Consider the following 19,253-nt stretch of genomic DNA (forward strand, 5'->3'; position numbering starts at 1 on the left):
AGTGCATTTCATGATATTGCTTTGCCAAAATTCAGGTGGTCAGAGCATCAATTCAATATCTCATCTGCCATTTTCTTTGCAGGGAAAGAGGGACCTCAGCCAGAATATGAAATACGTGGAGCTGCTCCTGGTGGCTGATCATGCAGAGGTATCAGGGGAGGCAGTTGCTATGGAAACCAGACGTTTGCATCCCTGAGCAAGACACACATCCCCACATTACCTCAGTAAACATCCTGCTCTGTAGTTGGGGTTATGTGTAAAACCAGTTAACTGTGCAATGCGAACAGTCACCCTGAGGAGGAGTTGTGCCTGGTTGAATAAAAGCTAAAACAAACCCTTTCAGAATGAAGATTTCCTGCGTTGCACCCAGAATGCTGCCATGAACGGGGACACGGTTAATTGGGAATTTAAAAACTGAGGAAAATGAGAAAAGCATTTTTGATAAGGAGTTGCTTTAATCCCTTCAGAAAACAAGAAGAGCAGAGAGATGTGACCCACACGCACACGCTTCGTGCTCAGCCGAGCTCATTAGTGTGTGGCTGGGAGCTCAGATATTTAATGGGATGTCTAATGAGAGCTGATGTAACACACTGTCTCACACTTCCTGTCCTCGCTGCACTCTCACACACTTCCTGTGCTGCCCTCAGTTCCAGAAACATGGACGGGACTACGAGAAGACCAAGCTGAGGCTGCTGGAGGCTGCAAACTACGTGGACAAGGTGAGTGAGCAGGCGGGGAGTTTACATTACCTCACCGCACTTTAAGCCCACATCCAGAGGTTATACACTTCTATTTATGTTTCATGTACTTTTTATGTGTTACATTTACTTTTGTGTGTACATGTGGGTGTGGTGCTGTGTGACATGGTGTGTTGTGCATCGTGTGTGTGGTGTGTGTGCCTGCATGCTTACATTTGTGTGTGTGTGTGTGTGTGTGCATGTGCATGTATACCTGCATGTGTGCTTACCTGTGTATGTGTGTGTACCTGCGTGTGTGTGTTGTTGTATCGGTCTCAGTACTACAAGGCTCTGAAGATCCGCGTGGCGCTGATCGGGCTGGAGATCTGGACGGACCGGGACCAGGCCAGCGTGACGGAGAACCCGTACAGCACGCTGGGGTCCTTCCTGACCTGGAGACGCAAGCAGCTGCACCGACTTCCCAACGACAACGCCCAGCTCATCACGTCAGTCCGCCCGCCAAACCAGCTAAAGCCTCCGGCACCCCACCAGCGGCTCAAACGCCGTTAAACAGCCCTGGCGTCTCTTACCGGCTCTCCTGTCTGCGTTACTGCCTCTCTTCCGCAGCCAACAGCCCGTTCAGTGTGCTCTCTGTCTCTCCAGGGGCATGTCTTTCCAAGGGACCACCATTGGATTGGCTCCTCTCAAAGCCATGTGCTCCGATTACCAATCAGGAGGTGTGAACTCGGTAGGCCCCTCCCCCATGTGATGATGTAATTCTTGCATCACCGATACCTGAGCAGATATAATCATCACTGTTTTCTGTACTGTTTGATGTGTTTTTTTTTTTTTAATGACAAAGGATTGCCTGAAATATGATGTTTGTGATCAAAATGACGACATTTGCTGGAAACTGTAAGGCTGAATTTATATTCCTATAATGGCAGATTATGTCATTGTAAAACTATCAGGTGGGGGTCATTTCCATGCTGGCAGTGTTTGGTTTATCGTGGCAACGCATTAAAATCAGTTTTAAAGCTGGCAGAATATAGCAGCTGTCAGCTTCTGTCCAAGCAACAGAAAGGCTGTTTGGTATAGTTTATAAGCCAGTTGGCACTGGGTGTTTGTCATTTATAAATGTGTTGCTGGGGTGACAGCATATCCACAAGAGGGAGGAAGTGTTTGGCTGTGTGGGTGATTCTGTGTACTCTTTAAACTCCCACCACAAATTATTTAGAACTGCAGGAAGTCACATCACTCTTCTGTGAAACGTGGTTTCCCAAATCATCAGTCAGCAGATCAGTGAAGAAAAACAGCACTCAGTTCTAGAGCACTGACTTAGAATTTTGTGTAGTAGTCGGTTTCCAAAAAAAGGACTACTCAGATGGATAAAAACTGTGGAGTAATAACCCCGCCCTCCTTTCCTCCAGGACCACTCAGACAGCGCTTTGGGTGTGGCTGCCACCATGGCCCATGAGATGGGGCACAATTTCGGGATGAGCCATGACACCACGGGCTGCTGCCTCACCCACCCAGATGAGGGTGGCTGCATCATGGCCGCTGCAACAGGGTACGAGTGGGCGGGGCTTTAGCTGCTCCCGGCCTTATATGGTATGAGTGGGCGGGGCTTTAGCTGTTCCAGGCCTTAAATGGTATGAGTGGGTGGGGATTTAGCTGTTCCAGGCCTTATATGGTATGAGTGGGTGTGGCTTCGTATGTTCCAGGACCTATATGGTGTGAGTGGGCAGGGCTTCATATGTTCCAGGACCTATATGGTATTAGTGGGCGGGACTTAATATGTCCTATATGGTATATTAAGCTTAATGGATTCTTGATTCAGTGTGATATAAGTGAGTGGAAACGTGTCTTAGTTCAAGCTAGAGCTGGAAATTTACCTGCCGTTTAAAAAACTGATTTTTAAAAGTGGATTTGCTTCCCTACACATTCTTCTTGTCTACACCCAAGAATTTTCCAAGCAGTCATTTGGAAAGGTTGTTCATTAGTCGACTGAAAGCTTCAGTACATCTCTCATACAGCACATTACAGTGAGTTATGTGCATATAACTCACGAGGGAAAAAGGAAAAACAATAAAAAGAAGTGTTTTAGAAGTCCTAGATTTATTGCATTCCTGTGGAGAAATCATTAGACAGGGTTTGGATATGGGTGAAATAATAACATCAGTAAAATAATAATGTAGGTTTATTTGTTTTATGCAGCATTGGTACCACCATACTGACTTATCAGCCACTCACAGTATGCCTGTAACCATATCACAAGTGAGAGGGGGAAAGAGAGAGAGCAATTATGCAGAACCCTTTCGAAGATCTGCACTAACTCTTCTGTAGCATTCTGTGTCCTGAAGTGAATAAAAATTAGACAGCTTTAAAATTAAGAAGCTAGCTGGTGTAAAATAGCACCAGCTCACGGGCTATTCAAGGACAAGAGCACGCGCTTCTGTTCCAAAGTCCTGTGGTATTAATGTGAGCATGCGCTGCTGTGAAGGCCCTGCTCCAGCATGAGACCGCGCCCCCGTAGTGTGGTAGTAGTCCGGCCCTGCCAGTGCTGACGGTGCCTGGGAGCTCTGCAGGGTGATGCACGGTCAGCTCTAGCGTTGGCCAGGTAACGGCGGGCTTTCTGGCAGCCGGGACGACGGCATCTCCTCGCGCACCGGCGACCCCTGCTGGTCGATCGGTGCATTCGCGGCTCACCTGTCTGCTGCACAGGAAGTAGCGTCTGTGTGCTTCATGAACTTCACCGGGCGCTGTTTTCTGACTGGCTGTGCGTGTGTGTGCGTGTGTGTGTGCGTGTGTGTGTGCGTGTGTGTGTGTGTGTGTGTGCTGTTTTCTGACTGGCTGTGCGTGTGTGTGTGTGTGTGTGTGCGTGTGTGTGTGTGTGTGCGTGTGCGTGTGCGTGTGTGTGTGCGCGTGTGCGTGTGTGCGTGTGCGTGTGCGTGTGCGTGTGCGTGTGCGTGTGCGTGTGCGTGCGCGTGCGCGTGCGCGTGCGCGTGCGCGTGCGTGTGCGTGTGTGTGTGTGTGCTGTTTCCAGGCACCCGTTCCCCCGCGTGTTTAACCAGTGCAATCAGAAGGAGCTGCAGCGCTACCTGAGCTCAGGTGGGGGGAAGTGCCTGTTCAACCCCCCCAACACCCGCACCATGTTCGGGGGCCAGCGCTGCGGCAACGGCTACCTGGAGGAGGGGGAGGAGTGCGACTGCGGGGAGGAAGAGGTGGGCGGGTTACAAACAGGCCTAAGGAGCTTAACGAGTGTGTAACGAGCTTAATGAGTAACAGGGATAACGAGTGTGTAACAGGGATAAAGAGTGTGTAACGAGCATAATGAGTGTGTAGAGTGTGTAGATCCACTCGGCTAGAAATAGCTGTACAAAATAAGTAATTGTACCTTACTGAACCCGTGTTCAGCAGTTGTCTACGATCATGAAATGCACTTTTTTGTACGTCGCTTTGGATAAAAGTGTCTGCCAAATGAATGTAATGTAAATGAATGTAATGTGTAACAGGCGTAACAAGTGTGTAAATGTGTAACAGGAATAATGAGTGTGTAACAAGCATAACAAGTGAGTAATGGGCATAACGAGTGTATCATGGACATAGCAAGTGTGTAATTAATATAACGAGCGGGTAACGAGGATAAGGAGTGCTTAATGAGCGTAGTCGTGCGTATGCTGTGTATGGTTCTGAGGAGAAGCTGAAGTGGCGTTGTGATCTCAAAGCCGGTTCCTCTCCGGGTCGCCCCCCCCCCCCCCCCCCAGGAGTGTTCCAGCCCGTGCTGCAACGCCAATAACTGCACGCTGAAGGTGGGGGCGGAGTGTGCGCATGGAGTGTGCTGTCACAACTGCAAGGTACTGCCCCCCCCCCCCCCCCCAGACAGCCCCCACGGGCACTACAGCCCTCTGTGTCCAACGAGCTTAATGAGGATTTTCTGCAATTCAGTAAAATAGTAGAAACGGTTTTTCACATAAATGAGGAAAGATTTTACAGAAGAAGAAGGGTTTTCTCCCTTTTCGGATTCTGGGTGGGGTCTGCAGGGCTTTTTACCCCCACCCTCTCCCCTCTTTCTCTCTCCCAGCTGAAGAGTCCCGGAGTCATGTGCCGGCCAGCGTCAGGGTCATGTGACCTGCCGGAGTACTGCAATGGGAACTCGGAATCCTGTCCGGCCAACTTCTACCTGATGGACGGCACTTCCTGTGCGGGGGGGCAGGCGTACTGCTACACGGGCATGTGCCTGACCCTGGAACAGCAGTGCCTGTCACTGTGGGGGCGGGGTAAGGGCGGGGCTATGTCACTATGGGGGCGGGGCTGTGTCACTGTGGTGGGGACAGGGAAAGAGTGGGGAAAGACCTTTGCTCGTGAAATGAGCCATCAATTTAGCCAGATTAGTATTAAATAGTACTGAGTAAACCATCCTGTTCTGTAGTTCTGACCCTGTCTGTCTGTCTGTCTGTCCCAGACGCTCGCCCTGCCCCTGACCTGTGCTTCCAGAAGGTGAATGAGGCGGGAGACTCGTACGGGAATTGTGGGAAAGACCTTATGGGGAAGTACAGAGCCTGCAAAAGCACGTGAGAAACGACCGTTTATCACTCCATACTGAAATAATACTCCATACAAACAGCCCTGTTTATCACTCAATACTGCAATAATAATACTCCATACAAACAGCCCTGTTTATTACTCAATACTGCAATAATACTCCATAAGAACAGCCCTGTTTATTACTCAATACTGCTGTAATTCCCCATACAAACAGCCCTGTTTATTACTCAATACTGCAATAATACTCCATACGAACAGCCCTGTTTATTACTCAATACTGCAATAATACTCCATAAGAACAGCCCTGTTTATTACTCAATACTGCAATAATACTCCATAAGAACAGCCCTGTTTATTACTCAATACTGCAATAATACTCCATAAGAACAGCCCTGTTTATTACTCAATACTGCAATAATACTCCATAAGAACAGCCCTGTTTATTACTCAATACTGCAGTAATTCTCCATACGAACAGCCCTGTTTATTACTCAATACTGCAATAATACGCCATACAAACAGCCCTGTTTATTACTCAATACTGCAATAATACTCCATAAGAACAACCCTGTTTATTACTCAATACTGCAATAATACTCCATACAAACAGCCCTGTTTATTACTCAATACTGCAATAATACTCCATAAGAACAACCCTGTTTATTACTCTATACAGCAATAATACTTCATACGAACAGCCCTGTTTATTACTCAATACTGCAATAATACTCCATAAGAACAGCCCTGTTTATTACTCAATACTGCAATAATACTCCATACAAACAGCCCTGTTTATTACTCAATACTGCAATAATACTCCATACAAACAGCCCTGTTTATTACTCAATACTGCAATAATACTCCATACAAACAGCCCTGTTATTACTCAATACTGCAATCCACTCAACAACACCCGTTATTACACTACTGCACAAATACTCCATACAAGGCCCTGTTTATTACAAGTGTGCCAATGATGGAGAATCCACTAGTGCACTACACAAGCCCACACACACAGCCCTGGAACCAACGCACTACTCCATAATACCGGCGTTCACTGACAAGGTAAGACTCTGTGTTTTACCCACGTGACAGCCATAAGTAGGAGACAGGCCAGCGCGCACCAGCTGAACCACGCCGTCATGACCGGCGACCATGGCCCGGTCACTCGGAGGTGACCCGTGTGCTTAGAGGGGACGCAGGGATGAGTGTGGGAGAGAGCCAGTGTGAGGGAAGGGTGAATGCAGTTCAGGGTGAGCGTGCGGAGACAGGGTAGAGTTGTAAGGGGTGATGCAGTTCGGGTGAGGCGTGCCGGAGGACAGGGGGTGTAGGTGATGCAGTTGGGTGATACGTAGTGTAAGGGGTATGATTGGGTGAGGTGGAGACGGGTAGTGTGGGGAGCAGCGGTTGATGTGGGTGAATGCGTCGGGTGAGGTGCAAGTTGAGTGGTCAGGTGTGCCATGCAGTGGTGACGTGTATCTCCCATGTGCCATCTTCTCCTCTCTCTCCGCTCTCTCTTCCCTCTCTTCTCTCTCTCTCTCAGTCTCTCCCTCTCTCTCCTCTCTCTCTCCTCCTCTCTCCGTCTCTCTCTATCACCCTCTCGTCTAATCCTCTCTTCCTTCCTCCGTGCGGGCGAGTGCAACGCCAGGTGTCACGACCACGGGGTAGGGGGCGGGGTTCTGTGGGATTCTGGGTAGTTGGCGAACGCTAGCGGGGTTGGTAAGGGGCGGGGCTCTGTGGGATTCTGGGTAGTTGTGAATGCTAGCGGGGTTGGGTAAGGGGCGGGGCTCTGTGGACTCTGGGAAGCTGACAGATGCTAGCAGGGGTGGGGGGCGGGTTCTGTGGGATTCTGGGTAGTTGGCGAGTGCTAGCGGGGTTTGGGTAGGGGCGGGGCTCTGTGGGATTCTGGGTAGTTGGCGAACGCTAATGGGGTTGGCTAGGGGCGGGGCTCTGTGGGATTCTGGGTAGTTGGCGGATGCTAGCAGGGGTTGGGTAGGGGGCGGGGCTCTGTGGGATTCTGGGTAGTTGGCGAACGCTAGTGGGGGTTGGCTAGGGGGCGGGGCTCTGTGGGATTCTGGGTAGTTGGCGGATGCTAGCAGGGGTTGGGTAGGGGGCGGGGCTCTGTGGGATTCTGGGTAGTTGGCGGATGCTAGCAGGGGTTGGGTAGGGGGCGGGGCTCTGTGGGATTCTGGGTAGTTGGCGGATGCTAGCGGGTTAGGGCTTCACTCACAGCAGCGCTCGAACATCGCCTGCCATCTGGCTCCAAAAAACTAACACTCAGCAACACGTCACACACACACACACACACTGGCACACACACACACACACACACACTGTGACACACACTCACACACCACACACATTCACACTCTGACACACTCACACACACACACTGGCACACACACACACACACACACACACACTGTGACGCACACTCACACACACACACATTCACACACTCTGACACACTCACACACACACACTCTGACACACACACACACACACACACACATTCACACACTCTGACACACTCACACACACACACACTCTGACACACACACACACACACACCACACACACTCACACACACACACACACTCCACACACACACACACACACACACACTCTGACACACACACTCACACACACAAACACTCTGACACACACACACACGCTCACACACACACACACACACTCTCTGACACACACACACACTCACACACTCTGACACACACACACACACACACACACTCACACACTCTGACACACACACACACACACACTCACACACTCTGACACACTCACACACACACTCACACACTCTGACACACACACATACACACACACACACACTCTGACACTGCACCAGGGTTCTGCAGAGGAAAGCTTTCAGAGTGCAGAGCACTTCAGAGGGATGTGAAGTCAGGTGCTGGCAGCTGGTATTCCATTACACAGCAACGAGGGACTTTCTTTGAGTCGATATGTGATTAAGTCTTCCTCCTCTTCGTCTTCCTCAGCTGTGCAACAACAATCACAACTGCCACTGTGACGCGGGCTGGGCTCCGCCCACATGCGATCAGGTGGGCACAGGTGGGAGCGTGGACAGCGGACCAGTCCCTCCTCAGAGTAAGACACCTGCACACCGCCATTCGCCTGCACCCTACCATTCACCTGCACACCGCCATTCACCTGCACGCTGCCATTCACCTGCACCCTACCATTCTCCTGCACACTGCCATTCACCTGCACACCACCATTCACCTGCACCCTACCATTCACCCGCACACCGCCATTCACCTGCACACTGCCATTCACCTGCACCCTACCATTCACCTGCACCCTACCTTTCACCTGCACCCTACCATTCACCTGCACACCGCCTTTCACCTGCACCCTACCATTCACCCGCACACCGCCATTCACCTGCACCCTACCATTTCACCTCCAGCCGTGTTCCTACCTGCAGCCGTGTTATCAGCCGTTATGTCCAGTCTGTCTGATCCTCTTCGCCTGGCTCAGAGACTTTAAAACATCCTTAAAAACACCTTTCATTTCTACCTCGCGGACTTCCCTCGCAGCCTTAGTCAAGCCCTCCTCTCATGTTTGTTGTCTCACATCATTCCCATCCGTCTCTGCAATGTGTGCACTTTCAGATTTTACAGTATGTGTTTCTATGTACTACAGACTTGTGTACCATTTTTCATTCACCAAATTTCCCAAGTAATGTACCTCGAGATTTTAACTATTAATTAAAATCACTGTATTATTGCATCATTATTATGATTATTATAATAATAATAAGAAGAAGAAAACGGGCATCTCGCATGTGAAGCAGGTCAGAAGTGTGCATCCACCCTGTTTCCTGGTTTCCTTTCTGCAGGCAGTCTACTTCCTGTCCTGTTGCTCCTCCCCCTGTTCCTGCTCCTGGGATTGGCTGCCGTGGCTCTGTGGTGTTGTCATAAGCACAGGTCCCGCCCTCAGAAGAGCCCCGCCCCTCCACCACCACCAATGTGCGTCCGGCGTCTCCGTGTTCTTCTCAGTTACTTCCTTAAACTGAATGACGCCGCTCCTCTCCAAGGACCTTCCTGACACCCAGTTCCTCCTCTTTCACATGTAGCTCCACCCCCTCTGATGCCAAAGCTCCGCCCATTGGTCACGCCAACCCCACCTTCCAGCTGAAGAGGCAAGACTCTGACAGGCTGGTAATAGAGCACTTATTTCTTTACTGTTTATTTGTTATTTTATACCTTAGTGCGCGGTTATTATAACTTTGTTGTGTGTATACGATAAGAAATGAGTGTCTCTTTCTCTCTCTCTCTCTCTCTTTGCCTCTCTCCCTCTCCTTTCTCTCCCTCCTTCTCTCTCTCTGTTTCTTTCTTCTTTCCCTCCCTCTCTCTCACCCTCCCGCTCTCTCCCCCTCTCCCCCCCCCCCCGCAGACCGGGGGGGCGAAGCAGAGTCCGGGCTGCCTCTCCAGGAGACCCTGCATCGTTCGCCCCGCGGTGAAGCCTCCCCACGTACCCGCGTACACAGCTCAGCAGGGCACCTCCATCCCCCTGCCCCCCACCCACCCCCCTGTCCTAAACCATCGCCCCTCGTCACGGCCAAACCGCGCCCGGCACCCCCCAGCCGGCCCCCTCCACCCTGCCCCCTGTCCAAACCCAGTCAGGTAAGAGAGAGGCCTTTTCTCTCTGTGCAGGGGGGTGTTCCAATCGCTTATTAGTTTGCCACAGTTTCTCTCGTGTCCAGATCATTTACCTTCTTCGCCGTGCTCTTCCATGACCTCCAGGCGCCACTGAGTAAGAGCAACCCTCAGGTACCAACAGAACCAGCTCCCAGCAGCACCCCTCCGCTGAAGAAACCACCGCTGCCCCCTGGCAGACATGCACAGAGAGCCAGGTAACCACCGTCACAAGCAGACAGCGCTGACTGACGCTAGCCTCAGTAGCCGTCAGCATCAGCGCGCTCTCGATTTCAGAAGAGAGGGGTCAAGAAAGTAAACATGGCGGCCTTTCGTCCGCCGCGACGACGGCTTTGCATTCAGGGTCCCGCCTTCTTCCGTTCCAGGTTTCAGACGGACAGCGGAGGGACGAGCTGAGCACCAGCATTCTGCCCTGTGGAATCATGGGTAATGACCTTCGTGCACGGGTCATTCGGGCATACAGGTGACTTCATCTCAGAACAATTATGAGAGAGACTCCCACACTTAATGTTCTGTCCCATGTACTTGAATTCAGAGGTGATGTGTACTTGTAATTATTTAATTCTTGAATCCTAAAATCTTTGGTTTTTTTTTTTTTTGAAGTTTCCATTTTCAGTTTGTCATCTGCTGGCACATGATGCGTGAGCGTTTTAAGAAGGCATTAGATAAGCTCTCTATATTCTGGAATCGTGTTTCCATAAAGCATGAGGCTATACGTGTCTTATATTAAGAAAATATCATGCAAAGAATGTGACTGCTCTACTCGCTAATGTGTGTGAACAGTAGGAAAACACCCTCCTGTGGATTTATTCAGAGAAGAGTGAATGCAGAGTCCCCATGCATGCAGTATACTTCTGTCTGAGCTGAGCAACCAGGATCTTTCCTCCTTACAAGCAATACTTTGCTGGCTTTTAAGTAGAATGGAAACTTATTTTGTACATTTATCTCTCCTGTGTTTTATTAGTGATTTAGTTCGATAGCCATGTCTTTGGTCAGCTGCGCTGTCCATCCAATCCAGTCCAGCCCTGAACTGCGGGATCGTCCAGGCGTGGGATAGATTGAGGTGCTAATACTCGGGTTTTTTTATGCGTTGTTGATTCCAAGCGTGAGGAGCAGAGAACGTCTTGCTTGAACTTACCACTTCTGTCCAGCAGTGGGCGCCATATACACACTATTTAGCTGAGCATCTCCGTGTTCACGATGAGGAACATTTCAGAGTAATTTTACTTTTCTTTTGCATAAAGACTTTTGGCGAGCAAGAGGCTAAACCTTTTTAAATACCAAACCCATTTTTTATGATTTGCACGATTAACCGAGTGTTCTGCTTTTGTGTCATTTACGTGAGATTTTTAAAAAATCTGAACCAAAATATAATTTTGAAATCCGATTTACTGTAACCCAACCTCTGCAGCTATAAAACATATTTCTAAAACCAATTCCACCCCATTGTATATAATTATATAAATCCAAATGGGAGACGCTAAATTATGAAACTGGTTTATCAAATCCATTTATGAATTTACTACCACCTTTATTTGTGGCTCATTAGCTTTCATTCCACTCTAGTATATGCAATATAAGTGTACGTATTAAAGGGAGAAGTGTACTAGTTATTAGAATGGGTAGAAATTAACAGATTAGCTGGGCCTCTTGACCAATCAGATCGAAGCCATTGTGCCAAACGACTGCAGAAGATCAGTCCCCGTCTTCGTTTGCGTTTCCTCGTTTTTTGGACGCCATGGCTTTTTTTAATGAAAGATTATTGTCCGCGTGTTGCTTCTGCAATGCTTTTGGTATATTTTAATGAGCCAGATTTTTTTTTGGCGCGCACTTTTCACAAGACCTGGAGAGGGACTTGAAGCCTTTAAAATCTGTGACCTTCGTGATCAGCAGGTTGTCCGTTTCTTGTGGATGCCCACAGAGAACATGCACATTTAATTTTTTCTTTCGTAAAACATGAATATTTTCCACTGTTGATAATGTGAATTAGACATGTTCTTATTCCGTGCAAAATACATGCTCTATTATTTGTTATTACTCTATATATAAATGAACCATATTAGATTATGTAAGTAAACATAATTCTTGAGCAAAGTAAAATTTGTGTTAACGTATGTAAATACATCCACGTGTGATCAGTTATACGCAGCGGTTAATGCCTCTATACGTGGAGCTCTGGAATCTGATGCTAGGGAAATGCCTAACTGATGTTTTACTAACGCTTTATTTTTTATGACTGTATGTACTGTAGGTGTAGGACTGCATCATACGAAGCAGTGCCAGTTAAACCGATGAGCTCTCGACCTATGCAAAAAACAGGCTGTCTGATGCATTGTGCCTTCTGTACTTAAATCAGAATAAACTTTTAAAATTCACGGTTTCTCTTTCTTTTGCTCTTCCTGTTGATACCAGCCTAGTTTTGTAGCCTGAGCAGCATAAATTACTGTAATATTTTCACACAAAAAACATAAATCTCAATAAAAATCACTATCCTCTGCGCTAAATCACTTCACATGTTTGATAAATAATGCGCATATTTTGCAAATGCATTTGTTTGCTAAGTTCCCAGTGAGTTAACGAAAATTCTGTAGCTGACTGTGGGTTCTAGGATGCTGGTGCTTAATCTGTGTTGGTCCAGGCAGAGTTAACATGTTCTTTGTCTGTCTGGTCTGAAAACACAGCATTTAGGGAGATGTTTCTCCACACACTAAACACTTACACCTCATGTATTGCTGTACTTTTGTGTTGTTCACAATCCGTTTATTGTTATCACATACACACGTATGTCAGTGTTGATATTTTAATAGCCTGTCTGCAGTTATTAAATAATCAAATTTCACAAATTCAACTTCTGGAGGAATCCGAAGAGGAAAATAAATTAAAAAGCCTTTAACATGCAGTGAATTATGGGAGTGAATCATCGAAGAGTGTTTAGGGCTTCTCTGCTCTGTGAGAGTATATTATTGTGTACACTGTGTGTGTGAATATGCATTCACGTGGGACAGACTGTGTGTGACTATGTGGTTGTGTGTGACGGACTGAGCGCGTGCGTGCGTGGGTGATGTGTGACAGACTGAGCGCGTGCGTGGGCGGGTGATGTGTGACCGACTGAGCGTGTGCGTGGGCGGGTGATGTGTGACCGACTGAGCGTGTGCGTAGGCGGGTGATGTGTGGTGGACTAAGCGCGTGCGTGGGCGGGCGGTGTGTGGTGGACTGAGCATGTGCGTGGGCGGGTGATGTGTGACAGACTGAGCGTGTGCGTGGGCGGGTGATGTGTGACAGACTGAGCGCGTGCGTGGGCGGGCGGTGTGTGACGGACTGAGCGCGTGCGTGGGCGGGTGATGTGTGGCGGACTGAGCGTGTGCGTGGGCGGGCGATGTGACGGACTGAGCGCGTGCGTGGGAGGGCGCTACAGGACGGTCAGGCTCGGCCCCGCCTCCTCGCCGTCGTCCATCAGCTTGAGCAGCTCCAGGAGGCAGGCGCTCTCCGACGGCGTGCAGCTGTACGCGCTCTCCAGCGCCGAGCCCACCGTCTCCGAGATGGAGCCGCGGAACACGTACACCTTCTCCAGCGCCGAGAACATGGCCGACTGCTCCGCGTAGCGCTCGCCGCAGCCCGCGTCCGCGCCGCCCGCCACCGCCGGGCCTTCTGGGTAACCGTACGAGCTGCGGACAGGAGAGAGAGAGAGAAACTGAGAACCACCGAAAGCAGGCGGTTTGAGTTCCGCCAAGTAACGCCAGATTTATTTGAGCCACAACCACACGCTACCCATAACACCACTGTTATCTGATACACAAACTGCGTGTGATAGCCAATCGCAAACCTTGCTCTTTATGTGTTAACAGGAAGCTGGTAAAAAGGCCTGTGTGCTGTCTGTGTGCAGGTACGGAGAGCTCAGGTGCTCTGGGACTCAGTGATCACCTGGGAGGGTCCAGCTGGACGAAGGTGGCCTCGGGGGGAGGGGGAGGGTAGGGGCTGGCAGGGTGTGGCCGGGAGGTGGGGGGGTACATGTGGGGGTGGTGCAGGTTGGGCAGGGGTAATGGGATGCCTCTGGAGCAGGACGTCATGCAGGGAGGGGGCAGCTCCAGAGACTGGGAGCAGTACATTGGCTGCAGCCGGACCTCCTCCCTGTAGGGAACAGGCCCCATGGCACCGCCCACTGGAGCTAGAACAGACTCGGGATAGGTGGGCATGAAGACGGGCACCGGCATGCCAGGGGTGCCCTCGCTCCACTGGGGCCCTGAGGGGAAGGGGGCGGGGCCGGGCTGGCCGGCGGGCGGGGCGATGGGAGGAGCCGAGCTGGTGGCCTGGGGGATTATGAGAGGGCTCCATGTGACCTGGGGTACGGCGTGCTCCCCGTGTCCTGGAGGAGAGACACACAGGGAACACGGATGAGTCAGGGTATTCTGTGTGCGCTGCAGGTGTAATCTAAGACGTTTTCTCCAGGTAGAGTATGCTGTGTGTGTCCATAGTGTTATTCCATATTGTGAGTCTGATGTGCGTATGTTGTGTTTACCTGTAGTGAGAGTGTGTTGTGCGTACGTTGTGTTTACCTGCAGTGAGAGTGTGTTGTGCGTACGTTGTGTTTACCTGTAGGGAGAGTGTGTTGTGCGTGCGTTGTGTTTACCTGCAGTGAGAGTGTGTTGTGTGTGCGCAGTGTTTACCTGCAGTGAGAGTGTGTTGTGTGTGCGCAGTGTCTTCGTCTGTGAGCGGGGCGCGTGAGGTGGGGGAGCAGTACGACGGCTGCAGCCGGACCTCCTCCCTGTAGGGAACAGGCCCCATGGCTCCGCCCACTGGAGCTAGAACAGACTCAGGATAGGTGGGCAGGAAGACGGGCACCGGTCCCCCGGGACTGCCCTCGCTCCACAGGGTGAAGGGGGCGGGGCCAGGCTGGCGGGGGGGCGGGGCAGTGGGAGGAGCCGAGCCTGTGGTCTGGGGGATTATCAGAGGGCTCCATGTGATGTGGGGTACGGCGTGCTCCCCGTGTCCTGGAGGAGAGACACACAGGGAGCAGATTAACGCTGCTCAGGACAGACAAGCTGTGGCTTTCATATGTTTCCATAAATAACGTGTGTGTGTGCACGTGTGTGTCCATGTGTTCCATTACATGACAGGCATTCAGCAGACACTATTATCCAGAGCGACTTACACAACTTTTTTACATTTACATTGCCTCCATTTTATACAGCTAGATGTACACTGAAACAATGCAGGTTAAGTACCTTGCCCAAGGGTACAACGGCAGTGTCCTACCCAGGAATCAAACCTATGACCTTTCGATTACAACCAGTTCCTTACCCACTATGCTACACTGCTGCCCACACTGTGTGTGTGTGTGTGTGTGCGTGTGTGTACGTCTGTGTCTGCGTGTAGCATATGTAAGGTGTTTGAGACTCAGTGGGATGTGAGGTGTGTTTACCTGGGCTCAGTGGGATGTGAGGTGTGTTTACCTGGGCTCAGTGGGATGTGAGGTGTGTTTACCTGGGCTCAGTGGGATGTGTGAGGTGTGTTTACCTGGGCTCAGTGGGATGTGAGGTGTGTTTACCTGGGCTCAGTGGGATGTGAGCTGTGTTTACCTGGGCTCAGTGGGATGTGAGGTGTGTTTACCTGGGCTCAGTGGGATTGAGGTGTTTTACCTGGGCTCAGTGGGATGTGAGGTGTGTTTACCTGGGCTCAGTGGGATGTGAGGTGTGTTAACCTGGGCTCAGTGGGATGTGAGGTGTGTTTACCTGGGCTCAGTGGTTGGAGTGTGTTACTGGCCATGGAGTAGTGTGTTACCTGGGCTCAGTGGTATGTGAGGTGTGTTTACCTGGGCTCAGTGGTATGTGAGGTGTGTTTACCTGGGCTCAGTGGGATGTGAGGTGTGTTTACCTGGGCTCAGTGGGATGTGAGGTGTGTTTACCTGGGCTCAGTGGGATGTGAGGTGTGTTTACCTGGGCTCAGTGTATGTGGTGTACTGGGTCGTGGATGGAGTGTGTTTACCTGGGCTCAGTGGGATGTGAGGTGTGTTTACCTGGGCTCAGTGGGATGTGTGAGGTGTGTTTACCTGGGCTCAGTGGATGTGAGGTGTGTTTACCTGGGCTCAGTGGGATGTGAGTGTGTTTACCTGGGCTCAGTGGGATGTTGAGGTGTGTTTACCTGGGCTCAGTGGGATGTGTGAGGTGTGTTTACCTGGGCTCAGTGGGATGTGAGGAGTGTTTACCTGGGCTCAGTGGGATGTGTGAGGTGTGTTTACCTGGGCTCAGTGGGATGTGTAGTGGGATGTGTGAGGTGTGTTTACCTGGGCTCAGTGGGATGTGTGAGGTGTGTTTACCTGGGCTCAGTGGGATGTGAGGTGTGTTTACCTGGGCTCAGGGTTTGGCAGGTGGAGCTGTCGGTGCAGGTCATAGCAGAGGAGATAAACATGGCGCCCTGTGGAGGTGTGACTGCAGACGGAGAACCGTACTCCTGCACGGGACCGGCCATCGCGGACACCGCCCCACCGCGACGCTTCCTCTTCCTGGGGGTTGGCTTGTACTCCCAATCTTAAGAAAGCACAGTGCGTGGAGAGGAAATTTATATCCGAAATAATGACTTAACACTTATAATGGAAGCCTTGTACCTTTGGTTTAAAAATGAAGATCATTTAAATTTATCCATCCAAAAACACGCACCTCCCTAGTTTGTTTTGTACATTTAGAGGTGTGTAGATATGTTATAAACACAATCTGGATCCTCAGGATTAAATTTAATAGGGCAGCAGTGATTAAAAAAGCAACCTTGTGGCCTTTTGGGAAGCTACGCTACACCACCCACCCCTTTTTGTTTTACAGGCACAGGAAATTATTTTTTTAATGAAAGATACCTGTCCTCAACCACAGTACTGACACAGGCATGTGGTATAAAGCAATACCCGGTCATAGAAACTGGTGCTAGCACCCTGTTGGTGCACCAGATCATTTGCCCTTCCAGGTACTGTAGCTACTGTATAATAAAGTGCTGCTGCAATTCTGGGAACAGTTGTTTTTCCAGTGCAGTGGTATTTAAAGATAAAATATTTGTTCAGAGTCACTGATCGACAGTATGGCCCTCAGAGGAGAAGAGGCCTCCTGCTTCACGATATAATCCCGCTGCTTCAGCTTCTCTCCCTGCTTCAGAAAGGCGGGTGAGTCGATGCAGACGGGCTCGGGAGAGGAGAGGTAACAGCTTGGTAACCGTGGGAAGCCTTCAGATCCTGCTGCTCTGCACTGGCACCTTCTCATATCTACACATCAAACTGATCCTGCTGCCAGGAACCCAGTTTCCCTGAAACGTTTTTGCTCATAAAATTTACTCCTCCGTCACCAAAAAAGCTTGTGATGAATGCAGTAGTGTTTTTATTCTGCTGGGGTTTTTGTTCAGCAGGAGTGATTCTGTAGAACCGCTGGGTCACCTGTATTTTGTTTTCACAACAAAATCCACCACCCAATTTAGATGCAAAGACACCAGCTGAGATGAGTTTAAAAATTAATCAGCTGCTTTAATGGGTCAATTAATTGGCTCTCCAGGGCTGGGGCTGAGGAGCCCTGCAATAAAGACACTATCTATCTCAAGCAGAAAAGCATGCCTGTGATTTATGTGCACAAATTAGAAGATTTATCATATCCTCACCACCCTGACACGAAAAATGAAAATTTGTAATAATTTTGCAAATTTGTTTTTCTACCAGGAAACTCCTTTTCGTGTTTGATTCTGAGTTTGAAGGCTTCCTCGTAGTAAGGAATCTTCTGTGCCTCCGAGAGCTTGCGCCACTCTTCCCCCATCTGGACGCTGATCTCCTGGCTCGTGGCGGCCGGGTTGGCCTTGGTCAGTCCGGGCCTATGGATTCTCGCCCAGACCAAGAAGGCATTCATGGGTCGTCGAATCTTGCCATCTTTGTCCTTTCCCAAAGGAAAGTCATCAATCCCTGGTGACAGATGTCATGAGAAACAGACTTAGTGTGGTTACCTTATAGTCAGAAAATTCACTGGAGCTTGTCAACTTCTATTTCATTATGTGGCTCAAATTATTTACGTTGTTTATGTTGAGTTATACCTACCTTGCATAACATCATATAACCATATAACCACATCATATAGCTATCAAGGATGTAACTCTAGTTAAGGATGTATTACAGCACTAACGGAAAGTTAGCGATACATTGCTCAGTAGTCTACGATGTAGGCAATCATGACATGATGGTGACATATGCAAGTTTTCTACAAGACATGGATGCAATGTACCTGCTTCAGACGGGTCTAAAGTTAAATTCACTCCTTCTGTTTTGATCTTAACAGAGGGGTCGGCAATTGGCTGCCGCAAATGACGATCGTCAACCACAGCTTCCGGAACAGATTTAGCGATATATCTCTTATTTAGTCTGGCCCCACTTCTCGGTTTATTTCGTTCACATTTACTGTGGTGAGATGAAGGCGCTGTTCGCCCCCGTCGCCATCCTCCCGGGTCCATATTTTCCCTCGATTTAAAGCGCTCACAGGTGCATCGTTTCTGTCATTTGATTCGTGATCTTGCATTAATTCAACGGGTAAAAAAACTGCCGCGAATCTTTGAATAAACACAATGGGCGCGTGAATGGATTCTGCTTTGCAGTCATGTTGTAAATGACAATGCATTACTGTGTCATAAAGACATACAGAGACAGTTCTCTGATACGAATTAGAGTCCTCCCTTTCGGTCCTTATCTGAAAATCAGGCCTGTTCGCCCTGCAGCAAAACCCCGTGGACCAGGAAATTTTCTTCTGGATGGAGATGGACTAGCTAACGTTAATCTAACCTCGCTAAATAATTCCGTTAGAGGCTCCGTTAGCTCGTGCAGTAATTTAAAAACACTTGCAGAAATGCAGCTGCATGGTTGAAAATTTTCCATTTCTTGTCGGAAGATCGCATTGATGGCCTCGAAGTGCACAACACAGACACGTCGGCCAACCATTTTGAAAATAAAGGATATTTACAACCGCTACAGTACGTCCACTTGCGTGAGGTTATTGTGTGTGTGTTCTCTATAAACTCACAGGCCTACGTGTGTGTTATTTATAAACTCAGCCTAACGTAATCTGAATGATCGCTTATTAACGGTCCACCACTAGTTCACATCGTTTAGGGAATACTTCCGGTAACAACATAAACAGCACTGCCAATCTGTCATTTTTAATCTTAGGATCACTATGCTGAAGGCCATTCTCTCTCTCACAATCTTTACGCCATGCTTCCATATCATGCATGCTAGACTATTGCAAAACACTCATCTCAAAATGAAAGTAGGCTATTATCTTGCACATTCCCCAACAAATTCATCCAGACAGATGTGGAG

At 49.4% G+C, this 19,253-nt stretch overlaps 2 protein-coding genes across 3 annotated transcripts in view; one reads left to right on the top strand and one right to left on the bottom strand.

Annotated features, from left to right (window-relative positions):
- The window catches only part of adam19b (ADAM metallopeptidase domain 19b), a 28,873-nt gene extending 16,573 nt beyond the window's left edge, over positions 1-12,300 (top strand). The window contains 18 exon segments of the mRNA XM_064325205.1: positions 83-148; positions 648-719; positions 1,017-1,183; positions 1,341-1,425; positions 2,108-2,247; positions 3,724-3,901; positions 4,445-4,534; positions 4,762-4,957; positions 5,143-5,253; positions 6,321-6,399; positions 6,769-6,889; positions 8,243-8,351; positions 9,106-9,235; positions 9,343-9,427; positions 9,663-9,809; positions 9,812-9,892; positions 10,013-10,122; positions 10,291-12,300. Coding sequence (XP_064181275.1) covers positions 83-148; positions 648-719; positions 1,017-1,183; positions 1,341-1,425; positions 2,108-2,247; positions 3,724-3,901; positions 4,445-4,534; positions 4,762-4,957; positions 5,143-5,253; positions 6,321-6,399; positions 6,769-6,889; positions 8,243-8,351; positions 9,106-9,235; positions 9,343-9,427; positions 9,663-9,809; positions 9,812-9,892; positions 10,013-10,122; positions 10,291-10,321 — 1,998 coding nt within the window. The 3' untranslated portion in view covers positions 10,322-12,300.
- LOC135249773 (transcription factor SOX-30-like) lies at positions 12,148-19,011 on the bottom strand. 2 transcript variants are annotated; one of them, XM_064325314.1, is made up of 6 exons: positions 18,166-19,011; positions 17,610-17,849; positions 16,270-16,449; positions 14,590-14,913; positions 13,847-14,288; positions 12,148-13,590 (listed from the first exon to the last, which is right to left on the bottom strand). In XM_064325314.1, exons 1-6 carry the CDS (start codon positions 18,389-18,391, stop codon positions 13,335-13,337), a joined length of 1,668 nt encoding a protein of 555 aa, XP_064181384.1. In that variant the 5' UTR covers positions 18,392-19,011; the 3' UTR covers positions 12,148-13,334. The 2 variants fall into 2 exon arrangements, with proteins under 2 accessions (XP_064181384.1, XP_064181385.1); XM_064325315.1 differs by lacking the exon at positions 14,590-14,913.
- Between the last annotated feature and the right edge of the window lie 242 nt (positions 19,012-19,253).

The sequence above is a fragment of the Anguilla rostrata genome, chromosome 3 (assembly GCF_018555375.3).
Source record: "Anguilla rostrata isolate EN2019 chromosome 3, ASM1855537v3, whole genome shotgun sequence".
Classification (NCBI taxonomy): Eukaryota; Metazoa; Chordata; class Actinopteri; order Anguilliformes; family Anguillidae; genus Anguilla; species Anguilla rostrata.

Coding starts and splice junctions, on each gene's coding strand:
- LOC135249773 (XM_064325314.1), bottom strand. CDS start 18,391: ATGGACCCGGGAGGATGGCGACGGGGGCGAACAGCGCCTTCATCTCAC. Junction 16,450..17,609: donor ACACGAAAAGGAGTTTCCTG/GTAGAAAAACAA, acceptor TGCTTTCTTAAG/ATTGGGAGTACAAGCCAACC. Junction 13,591..13,846: donor GTCCAGCTGGACCCTCCCAG/GTGATCACTGAG, acceptor TCCTGTCCGCAG/CTCGTACGGTTACCCAGAAG.